Source organism: Crotalus tigris, unplaced genomic scaffold (genome assembly GCF_016545835.1).
Source record: "Crotalus tigris isolate CLP2741 ecotype Arizona unplaced genomic scaffold, ASM1654583v1 scf7180000024386.1433019, whole genome shotgun sequence".
In the NCBI taxonomy this organism is placed as follows: domain Eukaryota; kingdom Metazoa; phylum Chordata; class Lepidosauria; order Squamata; family Viperidae; genus Crotalus; species Crotalus tigris.
In genome coordinates this window covers 1053524-1076287 of record NW_024100556.1, presented here as the reverse complement: position 1 = coordinate 1076287, position 22764 = coordinate 1053524, and the positions used below count along the sequence as shown (strand labels likewise).

The following is a 22764-nucleotide window of genomic DNA, read 5'->3' as shown; positions in this document are numbered from 1 at the left end:
AACCCGAACTAGACTGTTGTTTCTCTGTGTCATATATGCGGGTATATGCATAATTCTGCATTTATTTATTTTTGTCATATTTATGTAGTGCATATTGGAGGTGGTGACCCTTTGATAGCTGAATGCATCGAAATGTCATTTTAATGTATGCCGATTAGTGTACATTCAAAGTGACAATAAAGTTAAAGTTATTATTAGTTTTTATTATTAATCAAGGAGAGAAGCAATCTGGAATTAAGGAGAAGCTTCCTAACAGTGAGGACAATTAACCAGTGGAACAGCTTGCTTTCAGAAGTTGTGGGTGCTTCATCACTGGAGGTTTTTAAGAAAAGACTGGACAGCCACTTGTCTGAAATGGGTCTCCTGCTTGAGCAGGGGGTTGGACTAGAACAGAGTTCCTCAATGTTTCCAGGTTGGAGGCCCAGAGGGAAAGGGAGGAGCAGAAAAATGTGCACACGCATGCACACAAACAAGTATGTGCAGTGGCAGCGGCCACGTGCATGTGCAAGTGGACTGCGCGCAACTGCAACAGTTCTGGCAGCAGCGCAGGTGCCTGTGCACCCATACAAGTGGACCGCAAGCAATCACGTGCATGTGCAAACAGGCCGCTAGCTACTGTGTAATGCGGGCAGTGGCCCTAGCACTCCCATGCACGTGCAAACGGGGCCGCTAGCGCAAGTGGGGGGGATGCCCACATATGTGCACGCACTCACCAGCCATTTCCACAGCCTGCTGGCCAACAGGCAATGACCCAGTACTGGGCCACGGCCCATAGGTTGGGCACCCCTGGACCTCCAAGTTCCCTTCCAGTTCTATTCTGATTGAGATCCGTGATAGGTTTTCAGGTAGGCCAGCACTAACTTTTCAAAGTTTTTCATAACTATAGATGTCAGAGCAACTGGTCTGTAGTCATTCAGCTCCTTGATGGAGGGTTTCTTGGGCACTGGGATGATAGTAGAGTTTTTGAAGCAAGAAGCATAACACATCTCTAGTGATTTATAAAAGATGCGGGTGAAGATGGGGACAGCATATAGTTTCAAGCAAGTAGTTACTCTGTCTGGGCCTGGTGCTTTTCCAGGCTTTTATTTGTGAAATAGACTCTCACTTCTTTTTCTATGATCACCAGAGGTGGGGGCCACAGAGGGATGGAGTCAGGTACAGGAGACTTAGCTATTGTTGGTGTATCTGAGATGGAGAGGACCGTGATAGTTGATGCATATGTTTTAATATAAAGAGAACCACACCACTGGTGTTTAATTTTACTCAAATTTATTCAATAGAAACTGAAATAGTTTTTTTTAATTTCATGTGATTTTATTTTTTCTCCAATTACCTGAGGTCCAGTTTGATGCTGGATCATTTACAATTTCAGCACGGGAGCTGTTATTATTCTCCTTATCCAAAGTATGGCAACTGGGGACAGGAAAGAAGGGAGGGATTCAAAGCACAAAAGGAATCACTTTCAATCAATGCAACAATTACAGGGGTCTCCAGATGTGAGGAGAGAGCCATTGTGGCTTCCACCACGTTTAGGCGCCAGGATGTAAGGTTTTCCACTTAACCTCACAATTGCCCCAGCATTACTCAGAAATTTAAAAGAGCCAAAGAAACTCCTGAGCAGAGGTTTCAGCAAGCAAACATTTATTTTGATAAAAACAGAGTTGGGTGACCCCATCTCTCTTCATAGCTGGTAGAGAGATGAAGGCAACAACCAGAAAAGATGTCTTCCACCTTTTATACCTTTTCAGAACAAAGAGATCAGGTCTTGGTACTAGGCATAAGATGGCACAAAAAAATAATTCCTAGATGATGACTCATACACAGCAACCCAGGCTCCATCCGTAACTCCTTTCCCCCCTCCCCTTACTGTGCTCTTTTCATATAAGCAATCACCTATACTTAAAGCATGAAACCCTTACTTTTCCAATATATATATAAAGCATCTGATCAAGCAATTAACTACAAAATAATGATTACAAAATAACAAAACAATGATTATATGATAACACTATAAGTATCAATATAAAATGGTTACTATATATAAAATAAATGCTAATGTCAAACTTAAACATATTAAAATCATAAGCACAATAAAATCCCTTCAAGATGATAAGAAATGGCAGATTGGAGAACTGGAGAGAAAGTCTGCATTTCAAACTAATTGGAGAATGTGATTTATGACTGTCAATTAGAGGAGGGAGTTGTGCTATGTGTTCAGGGGAGGGGAATTTAGATTCTGATTCAGTGCCAGCCTGTGATCCTGGTAATTGAGTCTGGGGAATCAGAGGAGAAGGGGCCTGGAGAGCCATCAGAGTCGGAGGGAGGCTCTGATGAGCTGCAGGACTTAGACTGATAAGGAGGCTGGTCCTTCCACTCGTGATCAAGCTGAGAGCCAGCTGTGCTGGGAAGATGAGTCCCACTTGGAGGAAGCACAGCTGCAAGACCTCAGAAATGCTCGTAAACGTAGGTAGGTCACAGGAGTAAGACAGAGGGAGGCAATGGGGCAACTCCAGGGGAAGAGGAGAAAGCAGTGAGAAGCCACACCATGGGGGCTGCATTACAAAAAGGAAATGTGTGGGCAGGGCTGGTTGCTGGAGGCAACAGTTTGCAAAGAACCTCAGAGTCAAGGGATCATGGTCTGTTTATTTTGTCTGTGAGTTATTTCCTGTTTGACTCGAGCTCCGATTTTGCTTTTTTTCGATTTTGCTTTTGGACAAGGTCTCCATTGGAAAAGTGTTCTATTGCTTTGGTTTTCTGGGAAAATTATCAGATCTGTAACTCAAATAAAAAGGGTTTATTTTCCAGTCTACTGTTAAAAGAGGGTTGTCTTTGTGAAGTAACAAGGATGTACGTAGGCTGGGACAGAACAGACTATGTACGTGCCAATGGCATGCTATTTGAATAAAGATTCTTTAAGGTAAACAATGCCTCAAAGTTCTTTGAAGAGTTTCATATGTTGGAACCATGACAGCCTGTTAATATGCAGTACCACTACCCTTATTGTCCTGTGGCTACATTTCAGTCACCTGGCAAATGACTTGCATTTACGGTGTCCCAGTTACGTGACTGCAATTTGTGATACTTGAATATTGCTTCAGATCCACCACCTCTGTTGCAAATGCTCCAACTTTTGTGGAGAGAAAAGAGTAGGGTTTCGTGATAAACTATGAGTATATTAAGGGATGAGGAAGGGAGAGAAAACAATTATAGTAAGAATAGGGAAAAGAAGGGTAGTTAATGGGGACTGACCATGGAATAAGTTGAATTTGTATCTGCATGTCTGCTATAGCAGAAACAAACCAAATACAGCTTCATCTAGAACAGATGCATCAGGGAGACACACCGCTTTCTACTGGCTAGAGCCGTGGTGGCGAACCTATGGCATGCATGCCTCAGGTGGCACGCAGAGCCATTTGTGTTGGCACGCATGCAGCTGCTGCTACCAGCAGCTCCCGCAGGTCCATTAGGCCGCTGCCGCCCAGAGTGGCAGTCCCACCCAGCACAAAGGAGACGAAGCAGCCAGCTAGCAAACCCCACAGAGGTGCATGCCCACGCCCAGCAGGGAAAAGGCCACCCCAAGTGGGAAAAGCCAGATCCCCATCGGAGTCATGGCTGCCCAGGCCTAGCAGAGATGGGGGAGAGGTATGCAATCCTGGCTGGAACTGGGGGGCCATGGCACTAATGGGGATCCAGCTTTGCCCACTCGGGGTGGCCTTTGGCTTGCTGGGCATGCTTTACCACCTCCTTGGCGGCGGCAGCCTAATGGAACTGAGCAAGCTGCTGGCAGCGCCGGCCTGAGGCACAGGGGGGAGGCAGGCAGTGCAGCAGCTTGGGTACCTCAGCTTCAAGTTGAAAACAGAGGCGTAGCAGCTGGATTGCTCTATCGTGCTCACCTTACTTATTAAGAGCAATCCCGCTGCTGTGTCTCCACTTTCTTCAACTTGGATGGAGCTGAGAAGCTCCTGGTGGCCACTTGAATGGGGAGGATGAGCTTTGCAGCTGGGCCACACCTGGGCTACACCCTGCTGCTGCCTCCCAAACTCCACTTTCACCACTGGGTGTGAGCAGTGGTGAGGAGCTCCATCCTGGGGTGAAAGCAGCAGCAGGCTAACCCTAACTTCCACCCTGCCCCCTCCCTCGCTTGCCTCACCCTGCAGGATGAGCCTCCTGCCCACTGCCCCACCTGCCAGAGACCCCCTGAATCTCCCCCTACCCTGCTCGGGCTCCCCCACAGGCATCCCTCCCCAGGAGCAACATCGAAATGGCCATACCCACCCAGTCTGCCATGACCACCGTAGCCACACGCACCCAGCAATACGTAAGTGGGTTTTGGGTTGCAGTTTGGGCACTCGGTGTCTAAAAGGTTCACCATCTCTGGGCTAGAGAATCGGCATCTATGTAACATTTGCTGGCTGAAATCAGAATCAAGAAACAATTTGTGAGAAGCAAACTCACTTGCAAAAACACAGTAAAGATACTAGTTCGTGAAATCGCATAACCCAGCGTCTGAGCTTTGTAAAACGGCCGTTTTCTTGGAACTGACCCCCAAATGGGAACTGCAATGTCCATCTTTAAATGATAGTACTTTCAAAAATCCACAGTTCATAAATAAAACATCACATCCTAATTGTTTTTATCATTAGTAATTTCATCTCTATGGGACTGCCAATTGTGATGGTCAGGCTCATTATTTTTTCCTTTCCTAGATTAGCACACACAAATACAAAATGCATAAGATTTAATCAAGAAAGTCTATAGGGATTCTCATCCAAATACAAATCTTTATTGCAAAATTATGTCATTATTCCTGAAGCTCTCTCCAACCTCCTCAGATTTATATGATTTCTCTTCTGTATGAATCCTTTTTTTTTTTAGATGTAGGGAAACCATGACAGAAGCTCTTTCCACACCCCAAATATTTATAACTTTTCCATGTGACTTCTTTTACACAAATAAAGATCACTACTATTAGTAAAACTCTTCCCACACTTAATGCACTTATATGGCTCCTCCTGTGTGGATCCAGTTATGGGAATTAAGTTGACTGCTATATGCAAACGACTTTCCATACTCTTGGCATTTAAATGAGTTCTCCTTAGTGTGTATCCTTTTATGGGCATTAAGATTACTCCTTTGGCTGAAACTCTTGCCACACTCCATACATTTATAGGGCTTCTCCCCTGTATGGATCCTTTTATGATTAATAAGGGAACTATTGAACGCAAAACTCTTTCCACATTCGCTGCATTTATAGGGCTTCTCCCCTGTGTGGATCCAGCTATGGGCAATAAGTTGACGCCTAGCAGGAAAACCCTTTCCACACTCCCCACATTTATATGGATTCTCGCCTGTGTGGATCCTGTTATGGTAAGTAAGTTGACTTCTACTAGTAAAGCCCTTCGCACACTCCACACATTTATATGGTTTCTCCCCTGTGTGGACCCAGCTATGGGAAATAAGTTGGTATTTACTAATAAAGCCATCTCCACACTCCACACATTTATATGGTTTCTCCCCTGTGTGGATCCAACTATGGGAAATAAATTGATTTTTAGTAGTAAAGCCCTTTCCACACTCCATACATTTATATGGTTTCTCCCCTGTGTGGATCCAGCTATGGGAAATAAGTTGACATTTACTAGTAAAGCCCTTTCCACACTCTACACATTTATATGGCTTCTCCCCTGTGTGAATCCAGCTATGGGAAGTAAGACCACTCTTTTGATTAAAGCCTTTTCCACATTCCATGCATTTGTACGGCTTCTCTCCTGTGTGGATCCTTTGATGTCTCTTAAGTGATGCATTTTCACAAAAGCCCTTTCCACATTCCACACATTTATACGGCTTCTCCCCTGTGTGGATCCTGTTGTGGGCAATGAGTTTCTTTCTAGCAATAAAGCCCTTTCCACATTCCACACATTTATATGGTTTCTCCCCCGTGTGGATCTTTTTGTGGTAAATAAGTTGACTTCTGTTAGTAAAGCCCTTTCCACATTCTGTGCATTTATATGGCTTCTCCCCAGTGTGGATCCTGTTATGGTAACTAAGTTGACTTCTACTAATAAAGCCCTTTCCACATTCCACACATTTAAATGGCTTCTCTCCTGTGTGCATCTTGTTATGGTAAGTAAGTTGACTACTATTAGTAAAGTCCTTCCCACACTCTCTGCATTTGTATGGCTTCTCTCCTGTGTGGATCCTGTTGTGATAAATAAGTTGGCTTCTATTAGTAAATCCCTTTCCGCATTCTCCGCATTTGTATGACTTCTCTCTTGTGTGGATCCTTTTATGTTTTAGAAGAATGGAATTTTCAGAGAAGCCCTTTCCACACACCATGCACTTGTATGGCTTCTCTCCTGTGTGGATCCTTTTATGTACCACAAGTAATGCATTTTCACAGAAGCCCTTTCCACATTCCATACATTGGTATGGCTTCTCCTCTGTGTGGATCCTGTTGTGGTAAATGAATTGACTTCTATTAGTAAAGCCCTTTCCACACTCGATGCATTTATATAGCTTCTCTGTGTGAATCCTTTTATGTTTTCGAAGGGAGGAGTTTTCAGAGAAGCCCTTTCCACATTCGGTGCATTTGTATGGTTTGTCTCCCGTGTGGATCCTTTCGTGGGAAATAAGACTACTGGTCCGAGTAAAGTTTTTTCCACACACTCTGCATGTATATGGGTTCTCCCCTGTATGGATCCTTTTATGGCTAGTGAGTGAACTCATTAGATAGAAGCCTTTTCCACACTCCATGCATTTAAATGGCGTCTCTCCTGTATGGATCATTTTATGGAAAATAAGGGACTCATTTTGTCTGAAACACTTTCCACATTCAGCACATTTATATGGGTTGTCCGCTGCATGGATCACTTCATGTTTCCTTAGGTATGTATTTTTACGGAATCCCTTTCCACACTCCCTGCATTTATATGGCGTCTCTCCTGTGTGGACCATTTTATGTAAAGTAAGGGAATCATTTTGACTGAAACACTTCCCACATTCGACACATTTATATGGTTTCTCTGCTACATGGATCCTTTTATGTCTCCTAAGGTATGATTTTTTAAGGAATCCCTTTCCACATTCCATGCAGCTAAATGGCTTCTCTCCTGTGTATATCTTTTTATGGGATAGAAGGAAGTCATTATCACAAGAGAAAGTTAAAGTAGAATTGTAATTTTTTCCATTCTCTCCGCTTATAGCATCTTCTCCTTTGTGTTGGTTTGAATAATGTTCTTTGAATAATTTGTCTTTGAAGAGTTTTACATTTTTCTCAATATTTTTTCCCTTTAGTTTTCCCTTTTGGGCAACAAAGTCTTGCATCGGAGCATCAATGGAAGATGAGCTTTCCTGATTCCAATTATCTGACAGGGTTCTCTCACGGCTTTCTAATTCTATTTGAATCACAGGCTTCTCCATTCTATCTCCAGCAGTGATCACTTGTAATGGTTCCCCAGAATCTTTATTCTCCTGTCCATTATTACCTTCAAAGGAAAAGAGAAATGAAAATGCTTAGAGTAGAGTAGAGCTGGAAGGGGCCATGGAGGTCTTCTAATCCAACCCCCTGTTCAAGCAGGAGAACCTATACCATTTCAGACAAGTGACTGTCTAGTTCAGTGGTTCTCAACCTTTTTAATGCCGTGACCCCCAACTGGTCGTAAGTTGAGGACTACTCAACTGGTGCAGCACCGTTTGCAGAATGGGACTTTTGGCGGGCTCAGCAGGGCAGAGACAGCCTGGACAATTCCTATTGTCTTTTGAAAGCCAATAGAATTAGACTCTATTCAAGAGAGTCTATTCTATTGGCTTTCAAAAGCCAATAGAATAAAAGGGAGTAGCACAGCTAAGAAAAAGGGGGAAAAAATGGCGGACTGCGTTGTTTGGCGACCCCCGTGAAATGGTCGTTCGACCCCAAATGGGGTCCCGACCCACAGGTTGAGAACCACTGGTCTAGTCTCTTCTTAAAAACTTCCAGTAATGATTGCTAGCAAGGTTAGGGGGGGGGGGGAATCAGACAATAGGAAGTCCTATGAATTTCCTTCTGGAATTTTCTAAATTCCAGTATGTCTATGGTGATTCTCAGTCATCCAGATCATAATTGTCCAAAAGATGCTTTTTCACGAGGCAACTGGACTTTCTTTTTTTTCTTTTGAAGACGTTTCGCTTCTCATCCAAGAAGCTTCTTCAGCTCTCTAGCAGAAGCGAAACATCTTCAAAGAAAAACAAGAACGTCCAGTTGCCTTGTGAAAAAGCATCTTTGGGATAAATTCCAACATCCTGCAGTTTTGATTGGTTATGTATAGTATAGAAATGCTAACTTCTATATTCTTGAACTATAAAAAAATACCTAAAGCTTCATTTTTGTTTAGAAATATTCTTATATATCCACATCTGACCCAGAATCAGCTTTAAGAGTTAATTTAAGTTGGATTCGTTCGATGTGCTGACGAAACAACTCTTCTCTCAGAAACTAAAGGCCTGATCATCTGATCAAGAAAATCAAAGAAGGATGTGAGAATTTTGGCCTCTTTCTGAACATCAAAAAGAACAAGCTAGCTCATGATCACTGCAAAGACATCAAAACAGAAACATCAAAACAGAAATTGACAGTGAAGAGATACAATAGATGGAAAAAATCAGTTTCCTCACTGATACCATATTTTCTGGTGTATAAGACGACTTTCTAAAGCATTGAAATTGGCGCCGGAGTTGGGGGTCGTCTTATACGCCGGAAATTACGGTAGTTTCCAGCATATAAGACGACTTTCTAGGCATGTAAATCGGCGCCGAAGTCGGGGGTCGTCTTATATGCCAAGTCGTCCTATGGCCGGAAAATACGGTAGCTCAAAGCAGTGAACAGAAATAAAACATTGGCTAGCACTGGGTTGCACAGCAATAATGAACATGAGCTGAATATGGAAAAGCAAGGACATCAGTCTTGCAACCAAATATAGATTAGTCAGCTCTATTGGGTTGCCCATAGCCACCTATGATTGTGAAAGTTGGACCTTAAAAAAGCAAGACAGGAAGTGACTCATTTGAGTTGTGGTGCTGGAGAAGGCTCCTGCGTATTCTTTGGACAGCAAAGGTGGCTAACAAGCAAGTACTGGAGCGCATAACATCAAACATGTCTCTGGAAGGAAAAAAAAAAACCCACAAAACTTCATCTCTCTTACTATGGGGAAATTCACGGGAGAAAGCAATTATGTTTGGAAGAGTTAGTGGTAAAAGGAAACCAGGCCGCCAAGGAACATGGAGGCTGGGCACTACAAAGCTGACACCAGCCAGAGCATGGAAGATGTGTAAAGACTTCACTCTCAGAATTGCTAAGAGTTGGGCACAACAGAATGGATAACATCATCTGCATGAGACTCTGGAAAGAGTGCAGAGAAGAGCAACAAAGATGATTAGGGGACTGGAGGCTAAAACATATAAGGAATTGTTGCTGGATTGGGTATGTCTAGTTTAACGAAGGACAAGGGGGACATGATAGCAGTATTCCAATATTTCAGGGGCTGCCCCAAAGAAGAGGGACTCAAGCTATTCTCCAAAGCGCCTGAAGGCAGGACAAGAAGCAACGGATGGAAACTAATCAAGGAGAGAAGCAACCTAGAACTAAGGAGAAACTTCCTGACACAACAATTAACCAGTGGAACAACCTGCCTCCAGAAGCGGTGAATGCTCCAACACTGGAAGTTTTCAAGAAGAGACTGGACAGCCATTTGTCCGAAATGGTATAGGTTTCCTGCCTGAGCAGGGGGTTGGACTAGATGACCTCCAAGGCCCCTTCCATCATCATCATCATCATCGTCGTCATCATCAACACCACAGGTGTATATTACAGGCCACCCAAGCAAGCAGAGAAAATAGATGAGCCTTTTACTGATCAGTTAGCTAAGGTGTGCAGGAAACATGCCACAGGAGTAATGGAGGACTTTATCCTGAAATTATCTGGGAGACAAACTTTGCAGACTTCCCCAACCTTTCCGGGTTTGTGGCCCAGAAGGGGGAAAAGAGGGGATGGTTTTGTGGGAGGGGCAGGTTCATGTTGGCACGCATGCATTCGCAGGAGCGTGCAGGAGCAGCTGTTGCTCATATGAGTGGGGCTGAGAGTGTCAACACTGCAAATATTGTATATTCTTGCTTTTGACAATATGCAGAATTGTCTGGTAACTATGGGGTTAATAAAGAGCAGAAGGGGCGTTGGGGGTAAAGCCTGGGAAAGAAAGGCTAATTTAGGGAGGGAACATGGTGATAATTTAACTGCTCAGAGGAAGAGAACTTAGATCCTACCATCCCTCCGTTGTGCCTGTGCCGACATATTGTAACAATAAAAGACTTTTAGGAAAATAAATGCCTGGAAGTTCTTTGGAATGTTTCATTAGCCAGAACCACATCAGAGAGCACCTGTGATGCTTGTGCGAGGCCCTGAGCGCTCGCTTGAGGCCCCAAGCACCCGTGATGATTGCACGAGTGAGGCTGCGAGCGTCCATGATGCTTGCATGAGGCCCTGAGTGCCCATGATGCCCATCACTCTTTCAGGGAGAGTGACCATCTCATATTGGAATTTTTCATAATGCAGACACAAGTAATTGAGCAAAGTCAAACTACTGTTTTAAACCTTAAGAAAGCTAATTTCAACAAACCTGTTTAGGAAGTATTCCATGAATGGAAATCCCTAAAGGGGAAAACAACTCAAGAGCTTGGGAAACTCTGAAAATTGAGATTATAAAAGCCCAATATAACACAATACCACAGAGAAAGAAAAACAAGATTCCCCAAACAAAAACATGGTTGACAAAGAAGTCCCTAACAAACTGAAAGAAAAAAAGTACAATTATAAAAAATGGAAAGAGGGACAGGCAATACCACCACCAGACAGATTCACAACTGGCTGAACAACCACACTCAGGAAGCAGTCCTCAAAGGAACATCTAAATGGAGGGAAGCATACAGTGGGGTACTCAAGTTTCTGTCTTGGGCTCGGTATTCTACAAGATCTTCATGAATAATCTAGGTAAAGAGATAGAAGAGAAACTCATCAAATTTGTAGATGGCATCAAGCTGGGGGGAACAGCTAACACTTCAGAAGGTAGGTTCAAGATCCAGAAGGATCTTGACAGAATTGGACATTGGGCTCTATCCTACAAAATGCAATTCAGTGAGTACAAAAGTAAGGTTTCACACTTAGGCAAGAAAAATCAAATGCGCAGGTATAGAACAGGTGGTACCTGGCTCAACAGCAGTAACTGTGAGAGGGATCTAGGAGCCCTACCCAACAACCACTTCAGTGGGAGCTAGCAGTGTGTTGCAGCTGCCCAAAAAGCTAATGCAGTCCTAGGTTGCATCAACAGAGGGACAGTTTCAAGATCACATGAAGGGATATTACCACTTTATACTGCACTGGTAAGACCACACTTGGAATACCAAGTCCAATTTTGGTCACCACAATACAAAAAGGATGTTGATGCTCTAGTCTAGACCAGATGTCTCCAACTCCCAGTCCAAGGACCAGCAGCAGTCCATCGCATGCCAGCAATTGGGCCATGCCAACAAGGGAAGCCCCAGCCAGGCGATGCAGGCAGCATGCAAAACCACACCCCCTCCGGTACATGGAAAACCTTTCTCCATGGAAGCAGTCCCTGGTGCCCAGAATTGGGGGCCACTGCTCTAGAAAGAATGCAGAGAAGTACAACAAAGATAAGAGGTCTGGAGGCTAAATCATATGATGAATAAATGCCCAAAAGCTGAAATTGGTGTGATGGAACTGAGCATCTCGTCAAGTCATAGAATTCGTTTCTCACCAAGTGTGAAATAGAAATGAGAAAATAGTAATTAATGCTAATAGGTGAATATTGGCTACCCAACAATTGGTAACATATGATTAAAATATATGGAGAGGTTTCTTCAGACATTGATAAAGGGGTGCTCAAAATGATTTATTATCCCCAGATTAATTTATATCCGGAGATGAATTCCAATTCATATATTTGGAAAATATTTTCAGAAAATAAATTGCTTAGAAAATTTCTACCATGTTCCTTGATTCTGAATATCTTTAGAGAAAATTCAATTATGAATTATTGAGAAAGGATTCCAACAATGCTGCCTCAACCTTAGTTTTTCTGATTTGGGCAACTCTGGAATATTCCTATATCGTACAGCAGTTTTGGTTGGATGGACAGCATCAGGAACTAAATTACACCTAACTTCCAGTGTCACAGCTGGTCCTTGGCCTAGCAATCATTTGAAATTACAATGACCTGCCCAGCTTTTTATGACCCAATTTTAAAGTTGAGACCGTTGCAGTGTCCCCCCATCTTTCAGATCATCACAGGCCTTGGGGAAGCAGGGCAGGCTACTCTGTTCCTCCATGTCCTGGGCTACATGGCTGCATCATAGCAGTGGCCATCATTTTTGAAAAAAAAACCAGAAGAAATTGTGGCTGCTCTAAAAATGGTAACCACCTCTAGGATGCAGAGATATGACCTAGGAATGGAATAGTCTGCTCTGCTTCCGTAATGCAGGCTCAAGAGCTCTGGAGAACTTTGAGTGGTAAATACCCAATGGGTAATGGGAGGTGGGGCCTTGTGGTAAAAATCAGGCCAAAAGCATGTTGTGTCCCTAAGGGGCAGGAAGTGGAGCACGGGGTACCTCAGGAGATGGGGGAGGCCTGGAGCAGGTAGTCCAGGACCACCCCACTCAAGAAACTGTGTGTATTAAAACAGAGTTCCCCAATCTTTCTGGGTTGACAGCCTGGAGGGAAAGGGAGGGGCAGGCGCCTTTATGCACACATGCAAATGGGCCACAAGGATGTGCGTGAAAGGGGCTGTGAGCCTGCGCATCACAAACTGGGCTGTGAGCATGAACGCGCCAAAAAGGGGGTGGCGAGCGGTGTAAATGGGGTCACGAGCGCCACTCATAGCAATGCTAGCACCCGCGTGAAACTTGCGACGTTAGCACAAGTGGGAGGTGAGTGGGCGCGCACGCACACACATGCGCGCACTGGCCAGCCACTCTCACAGCCCAGTGGTCAACAGGCCCCGGCTTAGTAGTGGACCACGGCCCACAAGTTGGAGACCCCTGTACTAAAAACTCTGCCGATTAACAAACACATTGGAGAGAGAGGGTGGGGGTAGTTAAATGAGGCTTTTACATGGTCGCCTCATTTAATAACCATCAAGACTTGCAACTGTAACCAACAGGCTTCTTCACCATCACAGAATTTTAAAAATCTATATCCAGCTGAAATTAGAACATAAAATATTTGTCAACGCTGCTAACATTGGATGTTCTTGCTTTGCCAAAGTATGAAGAGGTAGTCACTCTCTGTATATGTTGTGGTATTTTTAGAATTAAATTAGATGATGCTGGGAGGGGAGGAGAAAGAATGTGTGTGGGGATCAATTATGATAAGAAAACCTCTGGCTACAGAACAGAAGGGAACCTTTGCCCTTCAAACTGATTGGAGAACATGATTTATGACAGCAAATCAGGGGAGGGAAATATGCTGGCATAATATGTGCTCAGGGGAGGGGAATTCAGATCTCGGCAATATTGCTTTTGTCTAACGATAACCGTGAGACTATTATATGCACAAAGATGGAACCACTCTGAAATTCCCACAATTGAGAAATGGGTGGCGAAGATGACAGAATTCACCAGAGATGGCTAAATTGACTTATTTGATCATTAGAGAAAGGACAACTACTACAAAGGGGCTTTTTCAAAAGGCAACTGGACTAGGTTTCCCCCCCCCCCTTGAGCAGGACATTTCAATTCTCATCCAACAAGATTCTTCAGTTCTGATTGAAAGGTGTGTGTGTGTGGGGGGGGGGAAATGGAAGGATTTATATTTCTTTGTAGCCCAGGATTTATATTTCTGGTCTTAGTATTCTCCCTGCTGAGGCCATTTGGGGGTTTCTCTGTGCCCTCGGAGTCTCCTGAATCAAGAGTGCAAATGGACGTGGAATCTGCCTGGAACTGCTGAAAGGACAGTGTTGTTGTGAAGTTTTGCAAAACATCGTCCTCAAGGGGGGGGGGGGAATAGTCCACTTGCCTTTTGAAAAAGCACCTTTGAGATAACCATGACTTGGATGACTGAGAACCTCCCATAGACCACAACTACATTTATTAGGGATTGGAAACTCAACTATGGACTTTTGGGGGGCAGGGAAGGAAAAAATGAACTTGTGAAAACAAATGAACTTCAGGGTTTGAAGATTAGAAAGAACGAATTTGGGGAAGAATGAAATGATGTAACTCTCCAGGCATGTCAAACTTTCGACGTTATGTGACGTCGCGCGACGTATCGGAGCTTTTTCTCCATTGCCGGCAAGGGGGTGGGCGCGGTTTTAGGATGACGCGTCCGGCCCACGGGCCGGCAGTTTGACATGCCTGCCTTAGAGACAGAGAGAAGCTAAACTATCATTGCAATTATAACTGCTGTTAAGAAGATTCCAAGTTGCTTTATATTACCCCCCCCTTTTTTCTTCCATTTCTCTTTCTTCGTATGTTTTTCTTATTCGTTTACTACTTGATCTTCTTTATTTTCTCTCCCAAACTAAGTGCTGGTTTTACGCTGATAAAATTGTAACAAAAAAAAAAAAAAAGAAATGGCTATAGCTCTCTAACTATACAAATTACCCCCAACTCTTTGACTGGGGATTATCAAATCCTTACCCAGAGAGGCCGCATTCCTGTGATTTTCCCGCATGACTTCCCAATGCAGCGTTTTTTGGTCAGGGTCCAGCTGAGACCACTCCTCCTCGGAGAAATACAAAGCCACCTCCTCGAAGGACACAAGGCCCTCCTAAACAAGGAAAAACAGAAAAGGCCAAAGAGGATTTGTTCCATTGTCCACAAATTCCCAAAGCAAAGATATTCACTACATTGAATGGTTGAGCTCCATAGGACTCTGAAGTTTTACTGGGAAAATGGACAGAGCCAAAAGTCTTTGACTAAAGAAATATTCTGGGCAGGTTTTATCGACTCCATTGGTTCTGCAGGACCTTCACTGCCTTCCAGTGAAAGTAACCTGTTTCATTCTGGATCCATTTATTCAATCTGTCCGTCCATCTATCCACCCACCCACCCATCCATACACCATCAGAGATTCTCAGCATTTGGGGAGAATCAACTTGCAGATGGGCCTTGGAATCCCCACTTCACAATGAGTCCAATCCTTCCTGTGTTTGCAGATGGAAATGCGGAGAAGGATTTTATCTATCATTCCAGCGAATGGCTTTCGGTGTCCCCTGAAAGATCAGTCTGGTCCACCCTCAACACGTGCATGAATGTGCTGCCTCAGGGATTGAAGTGAATCTGTATGTTGCTCAGGAATGCAATAATAAACCACCAAACAAGAGGAGAAATGGAAGGGGAGAGTGTTCTGTACATCAGCTTGACTTTCTGAAGGGAGAATACAAATCTAATAAATTAATTTCCCCCTCTTACTTGATTTGGAGGTTCAACCATTCTTTCAGCTCCACCGCAAAGATCGGGAAACTCCATCCTTTGTTTCGCTGTAAGGGACACAGAATTTTAAAAATGCTTAATTAATTGAATCTGGAATAATGGAATACGTACAGAAGATGAGATAGCTGGGATCTCTCTGCGGAATGAAAGACTTTCAACTACCTCCAAAGGTCTGGCGACTTGGATTTTTCTGAAGGCGCCTTCTGAAAAACACATCCTTCTGAGGGGGATTTGATGGAGTTCTCTCTCCCTCAGGATCCTTGATCCCCACAGTGACGGACTTGAAATAGGCGAAAGGAGAAAAGAATTAATTAATTAATTAATGGACATCACACAACATGAATTAAGATTCTTATTCTCTGAATACAACTTCAAAGCCCTCCCAGTGGGCCGTTGAAACTAGGTTAAAAAAAAAAAAAAAACAGCTGTCCCAAACCTATTCTTTAGAACAGTGGTTCTCAACCTGTGGGTCGGGACCCCATTTGGGGTCGAACGACCATTTCATGGGGGTCGCCAAACAACGCAGTCTGCCATTTTTTCCCCCTTTTCCTTAGCTGTGCTACTCCCTTTTATTCTATTGGCTTTTGAAAGCCAATAGAATAGACTCTCTTGAATAGAGTCTAATTCTATTGGCTTTCAAAAGCCAATAGGAATTGTCCAGGCTGTCTCTGCCCTGCTGAGCCCGCCAAAAGTCCCATTCTGCAAACGGTGCTGCACCAGTTGAGTAGTCCTCGACTTACAATCGGTTGAGTAGTCCTCGACTTACGACCGGTTGGGGGTCGCAGCATTAAAAAGGTTGAGAACCACTGCTTTAGAAGAAATAACAGAAGAACATCCTACATGAATAAGTGAAACATCTTCACATATTATGAAAGGTAAAGGATCTTGGTAGAGAGGGGGGAAGAAATCAAACATATTCTTTATTCCCTTCAAATTCCTAGGCTCCCAATTCAAAGGTCTCCCACCTGCAAGTTGATCTGCTCCTTCTGCTCCTCAGCCTGGCTCAGCAGGAAGCCTTCAACCAGGGCCACCGCCTGGGAGCTGGTCTCTGCTCCACACTCTCGTACCCAGCTCTCCATCTCTGGGGGCAGGATAGCCAGGAGCTGCTCCAGAACAACCAGGTCCAGTATCTGGGCTTTGGTGTGCTTTTCTGGTCTCAGCCATCGCCTACAAAAGTCGTGGAGTCGGCTGCAAAGTCTTCGGGGACCCTCAGCCGCCTGGTATTGGAGGCTCCTGAATTTCCAGGGCTGAACTTCTGAACAGACGATGGTTTCCTCCTCCAGGATCTTCTGCCCAGGTCTTGCCCATATCTCCCCACAGTTCCCAGGCTGAATAGCTGAAGGGCCTTTTCCAGTTCCCTCATTTGCTAAAGGTTGTGTCTCCATTCTATCTCTGTTCTGTAATGCAAGTCCAAATGGGTCCAAGGAATCTTGTGGATCTCCAAATGCCATTCAACACTCTTTAGCAGAGATATAATTTTGAAGATGTACGAATAGCTCCCAATTTTTGTTTCTGTGATGGGATGAAATTCCAAGAATTAACCATTGAAACACACTCTTCCCCATGGTGGGAAGTGTTTTTCTGAACTGGTGTAGGATTGAAGGGCTTTGAGCAGATAGGATCCTGTGTGTGTGTGTGTGTGTGTGTGTGTGTGTGTGTGTGTGTGTGTGAGAGAGAGAGAGAGAGAGAGAGAGAGAGAGAGAGAGAGAGAGAGAGAGAGAGAGAGAGAGAGGGAGAGGGAGGGGGAGAGAGAGAGAGAGATCAATGAAATAACCCTGTCTTAGGATGCTCCATTTCCTTTTTCAGGATTGGCCTTGGGAAAGCCAAGTCACATTTTTACACGCAGGCAGGCGACCCTGTGCCCAAACAGGTCAGCCAACCATGTTCACATCGAACAGGGTTTGGAAGGAGATGAGTGAAGATGCTGTCCTGCTTCACTCCTCCTCTTCCTAAAATAGGAGGATGAACTCTGGAGGATTTAAACCTAGTTTAGTTTTTAGTCTCCAGGGGGCGTACGAAAAAATTTCATTTTACGTACCTAAAACAGAAAATCTAACAAACATCGAGAAACACAGAGTAACTAATTTAGCTCCTAATCATCCTTCCCCAAGTGAAAAATCAAACAAAGAGAATCTTATGAAGCGACAGATGTCAGGGAAGAAAGAGAAAAATCTTAAAATGAATTCTCTGTCTCTGGGGGGAAATGAGGAGAACCCTTCTTGATCAACTTTCTACCAAGGATTCAAAATACTGGAGCAATGCATTTAAAACATGTTTTGCATTTCTATTTCCTACTTATTTGTTCTAATCTCTATGGACGCATAGTGTGAAGAACAATCCTTTAAAAAATAGATGTCTGAGGTCACAAACAGGAATCAAGATGAGCACTATAGAAATCAACTTCATAGGAAAATAAATCAACATTTGTACAAACAGCAGTCAAGATGAGAACTAGCCACCAGAACCCCATTATTCTCCTGGCCCAAACCCCCTGTAGGAACTCCAGAATCCCAAATTAACAAAACACTGTTGAAAGAAAAATCTTCATCAGGGTCCAGTCCAAGACGGGAATAAACGAAATGGAGACTGCTTTAGAAAGAAGGTTGTCGTTTATTGAAGAGCAGAGCCAGACAGAAATGAGGCTCTGGGAAAGCTGACCACGTGTACCTGGGAGTGGTGGGTTTTTATACCTTCTTGGGCTTTTTTGTTTGGAGTTGTTTCCTGTTCCTGTGGCATGAACTTTGACCTGAGCCTTTGAGTGCTTCCTTTTTGGTATTGGTGAGTTAATCCCATTATGTCCTAAAGTTCATGTTTCCTGTCCTTAGAGTTTGGGGGGGGGGGATGTAGGTTTCAGGGGTCTTTTGTCTTGTGGGAAGTCAGCAGCCTCCGAAAAAGAAATATTTTTGGGAATATTAAAAGGCAGAATATTATATTTCCCCAAAGGATCTTGAAGGCAGAACCCCCCCCCCCACAAGTCTCTCTGCCCCAAACAGAAACCATGTCTGCAGAAATGCAGATGTGATAATCTTGTCAGAAAGCTTGGATCTTGGATTACAAAGACAAAGATCTCTAGAATCAACAATCCCACACACCAAAAAAATCCAACAGTCGTCAACCATAGCCCAGGGAAGCAGGATTTGACCTTTGAGACATAATAGGATTAATCCACCACCATCAGAATACCAGAAAGGCACACTAAGACTCAGGTCAAAGTTCACGCCACAGGAACAACTCCAAAACAAAAGCTCAAGAAGGTATAAAAACCCACCACTCCCTACTACTACTACACTTGGTCAGTTTTTCCAGCGCCATCTTTCTGTCTGGCTCTCCTCTTCAATGAATTGCAACCGTCTTTCTAAAGCAGTCTCCATCTTGTTTGTTCTCAGCTTGGACTGGAGCCTGAGGAAGATTTTTCTTTCCACAGTCTTTCTAATCTCATCAACTCCAAACTTCCTGGCCCTAATCTTCCTGAATGAATCACTAAATCTGCATTTTTACAGACCTGATTTCTGTTTGGGGCAGGGAGAGGGGGCTGGTTTTTGTCTAAGATTTTCCTTTCTCCATTACTGTATTCCTTTAGGGAAATATAACATTATGCCTTTTTAATATTCCCCACAATATCTCTTTCTCTGGGGGAGGGAGGTGCTGTCCTCCCATACCACTATCCGATATAGAATATCCAAATTAATAATGCAACTATGACTTAACATGATCTTTTGATTCATGCAACTTTTACATGTTCCGCTTCTTAGCCTAACCCAGCTGAACCCCATTATCTTCCTAACTCCCTATGGGAACTCCAGAAGCCCAAATTAACAATCCACCATCCTATATATAGAGATATCTAGATATATATCTAGAATACCCGAATTAATAATGCACCTATGACTTAACATGATCTTTTGATTCATGCAACTCTTACAAACACATGTTCCCCTTCTTAGCCTGACCCAGCTGAACCCCATTATCTTCCTAACCTATGGGAACTCCAGAAGCACAAATTAACTCATCAGACTAGATAGATATAGATACATAGATATCTAGATATATATAGAATAGCCGAATTAATAATGCACCTATGACTTAACATGATCTTTTGATTCATGCAACTCCTACAAACATGTGTTCCGCTTCTTAGCTTTGACCCAGCTGAACCCCATTATTTTCCTAACCCCCTGTGGGAACTCCAGATTAACAAACCATCATGCGTTGCATATTGGACTAATACCCGAATTAATAAACCAGGTGCATGATTAACATGGTTAAACTGTACATGGTTTATTCTGAATCATGCAATTCCTACGAACACGTTTCCCACTTCTTAACCTAATCCAGCCTTGGTCAAAACTTGCCAGTTCCAGAAGTTCAGACTTCCAGCCTTGCATCCAGAACCGGCTGGGGGGCTTCGGACCAGCCTCCCCCCCCCATGCAAAGGCTCCCCCAGGAAATGCAGGAAACGGCCCCTCCCCTCTGGCGACCCCCATTTCTCTCCTTTGCTTCCCCCCTCCTCCCAGCCTGGGAAAGGGCGGCAGGGGAACATGGGATCTGGACTCCCATCCCGGGGGAAGACTTGGCCCGTCTCTGTGCTCACCTCCAGCTCGGGACCCCTTTGCACGGGCAGAGCCGCCATTCAACGGAACTCAGCAGTCTCGTCGGGATTCGAGTGCCCCCAAGTCTTACCGGCAACCCCTGCGCCTCCCCCCCAAGGCCCCGCCCCCGCCTCGCAGATGGGGGGGGGAAGGGGAGGAACAGAAAGAACAACCTCTTGCTACGAACGCCCCGAACAACACGCGCCTTATGCGCGCTGAAGAGCCCCGCGCATGCTCAGTTCCTTCCTGAGGCTGAGCGCGCCCCCTGGTGGGCTCTGCGCGAAGTGCCAGGACTCCCCGAAAGCGCGGGAAAGAGAAAGAGCGTCTGAGGGGAAAGGGGGAGGGCAGGGATGATGGGCATGGGAGTAGGAGGAAAAGTTCTCTGCCCGAGAATGGCTTCGTCCTCTCCGGCGGCGGCAGTTTCGCCCTCTTCCTCTCCGGGAACCGTCTGTGGAGATGGAGAAAAATCTCTCTGGAGGATTTGAACTCTCTTCCCTGAAGCACAGCCGCCCTGAAGGCTCCGTAGAGACTGGAGGAGGCTAATAGAGATAAGATAACCTTTCTTGTCATTTTTTACTGCGGGCACATTGGCACACATTAAAAATGGAAGTTTGTTGCTTGCTCTCAGAAGTGTACACATACATAACACACATATAGACATGCTATATACATACATATGTATATACCTACACCCTTACATATAAATATTAATCACTGTCCCATCTTGAACACAGAGCCGAAAGAGGAAGCTTGAGAGTTCACAAGGCTAATACTGTGTGGAACAAAACTGACAATCTTGATGTTCTGCTTCGGATACCACAAATACCAGGAGAATATTTGTAGCTCACGGTTGACATGAAGACTCGCTTGTTTTCTTGCAAGTGTTTCACTATCCGACAAAAACTATAGCCCAACCTATCAAAAACATAACTATAAGACAGACTAGAAATAAACATTAAAATAAGCAAGAAAATGGTAAGTGAAAACCTATTCGACCTTGATGAATATAAATCATTGGGACCTGACAGATTACATCCCAGAGTTTGGAAGGAGTTGGCAGATGTCATCTCAGAACCATTGTACCATATCTTTCAAAAATCCTGGAGCACCAAAAAAGTACCAGCAAAGGGCTGATATGGTTCCCATCTTCAAGAAAGGAAAGAAAAAAACAGACCCAGGAAACTACAGACCAATCAGTCTAACATCAATACCTGGGAAGATCCTGGAAAAGATAATAAAAAAACGGATCTATGAACATCTAGAAACAAAGTTTTATCTAGTAGCCAGCACAGGTGTGTTAAAAACAGATCATGCCAAACAAATATTTCATTCTTTGACAAAGTGACTAGTAGATCAGCGAAATGCTGTGGACATAGTATATTTAGATTTCAGCAAGGCATTTGACAAAGTAGACCACAACCTACTTCTTGGTAAGCTAGAAAAATGTGGATAGACAGCATCACCACAGATGGATTTGTAACTGGCTGACAAACCACAGTCAACGAGTAGTCCTTAATGGTACCATATCTACATGGAGGGAAGTAAGCAGTAGGGTACCACAAGGTTCCATCTTAAGCCCAGTACTCTTCAATATTTTCATCAATGACTTAGATGAGAGAATAGAAGGAGAATTTGTCAAATTTGCACATCATAAGCTGGTAGAAATAGCCAACACCCCAGAAGACAAGCTCAGGGTCCAAAAAGATCTTGACAACTTGAACAATGGGCCCTATCCAACAAAGTGAAATTTAATGTGGAGAAAAGAAAAGTTTTACATTTAGGCAGGAAAAATAAAAGGTATAAGTACAGATTAGGCGAGACTTGGCTCAAAAACAGTAACTGAGAAGGACCTTGGAGTCCTAGTGGACGATTACTTGAATATGAGCCAGGAGTGCGCAGTAGCAGCCAAAACAGCTAACACAATCCTGGGTTGTATAAACATAGGCATAGAATCAAGATCACGCAATGTATTAGTACTGCTTTATAAAACCGTAGTGAGACCACACCTGGAATACTGCAACCAATTTTAGTCACCATGCTACAAAAAAGATGTTGAGATCTTGGAAAAAGTTCAGAGAAGAGCAACTAAAATGATCAAATGCCTGTAAACTAAAACATATGAAGAATAGCTGCAGGACCTGGGTTTGGCTAGTCTAAAGAAAAGAAGAAATAGGGGTGACATGATAGCAGTATTCCAGTATTTGAGAGGCTGCCACAAAGAAGAGGAGGTCAAATTATTCTCCAAAGCACCGATGGCAGGACAAGAAACAATGGTTGGAAACTGACCAAAGAGAGAAGCAACCTGGAGTTAAGGAGAAATTTCCTAACTGAGGACAATTAACCAGTGGAACAGCTTGCCTTCAGATGTGGGTGCTCCATCACTGGAGGTTTTTAAGAAGAGACTGGACAGTCATTTGTCTGAGATGGTATAGAGAATGGGAAGACTTTAAATTACCTCAAGAGGCATCCTGACTTAGGTCTTCCTGAGGGATTCTCCTGTAAAACAGCTCCTGAGGGGGATTTGATTGATTCCTCCTTCCCTCAGGATCTTTGATCTCCACAATGAAGGATTTCAAATAGGAGGAAGGAAAAAAAGAAACAGAATTAAGTACATCCCACAACATAAAGTGGATTTTTATATTTGGAACACAATATCGGAATATTATATTTGGTACACAATATCCACCTGTGAGGTTGA

At 43.8% G+C, this 22764-nt stretch overlaps 1 protein-coding gene across 1 annotated transcript; it reads right to left on the bottom strand.

Moving 5' to 3' along the window:
- Positions 1 to 4761: 4761 nt before the first annotated feature.
- On the bottom strand, positions 4762 to 20242 carry LOC120301583 (zinc finger protein 595-like). The gene is given in 7 exon segments (XM_039328998.1): positions 4762 to 5010; positions 5012 to 7484; positions 14683 to 14812; positions 15457 to 15524; positions 15640 to 15757; positions 16443 to 17100; positions 20069 to 20242. Coding segments are annotated over 6 exon segments (3366 nt in total). The 5' UTR covers positions 16929 to 17100; positions 20069 to 20242; the 3' UTR covers positions 4762 to 4919.
- Between the last annotated feature and the right edge of the window lie 2522 nt (positions 20243 to 22764).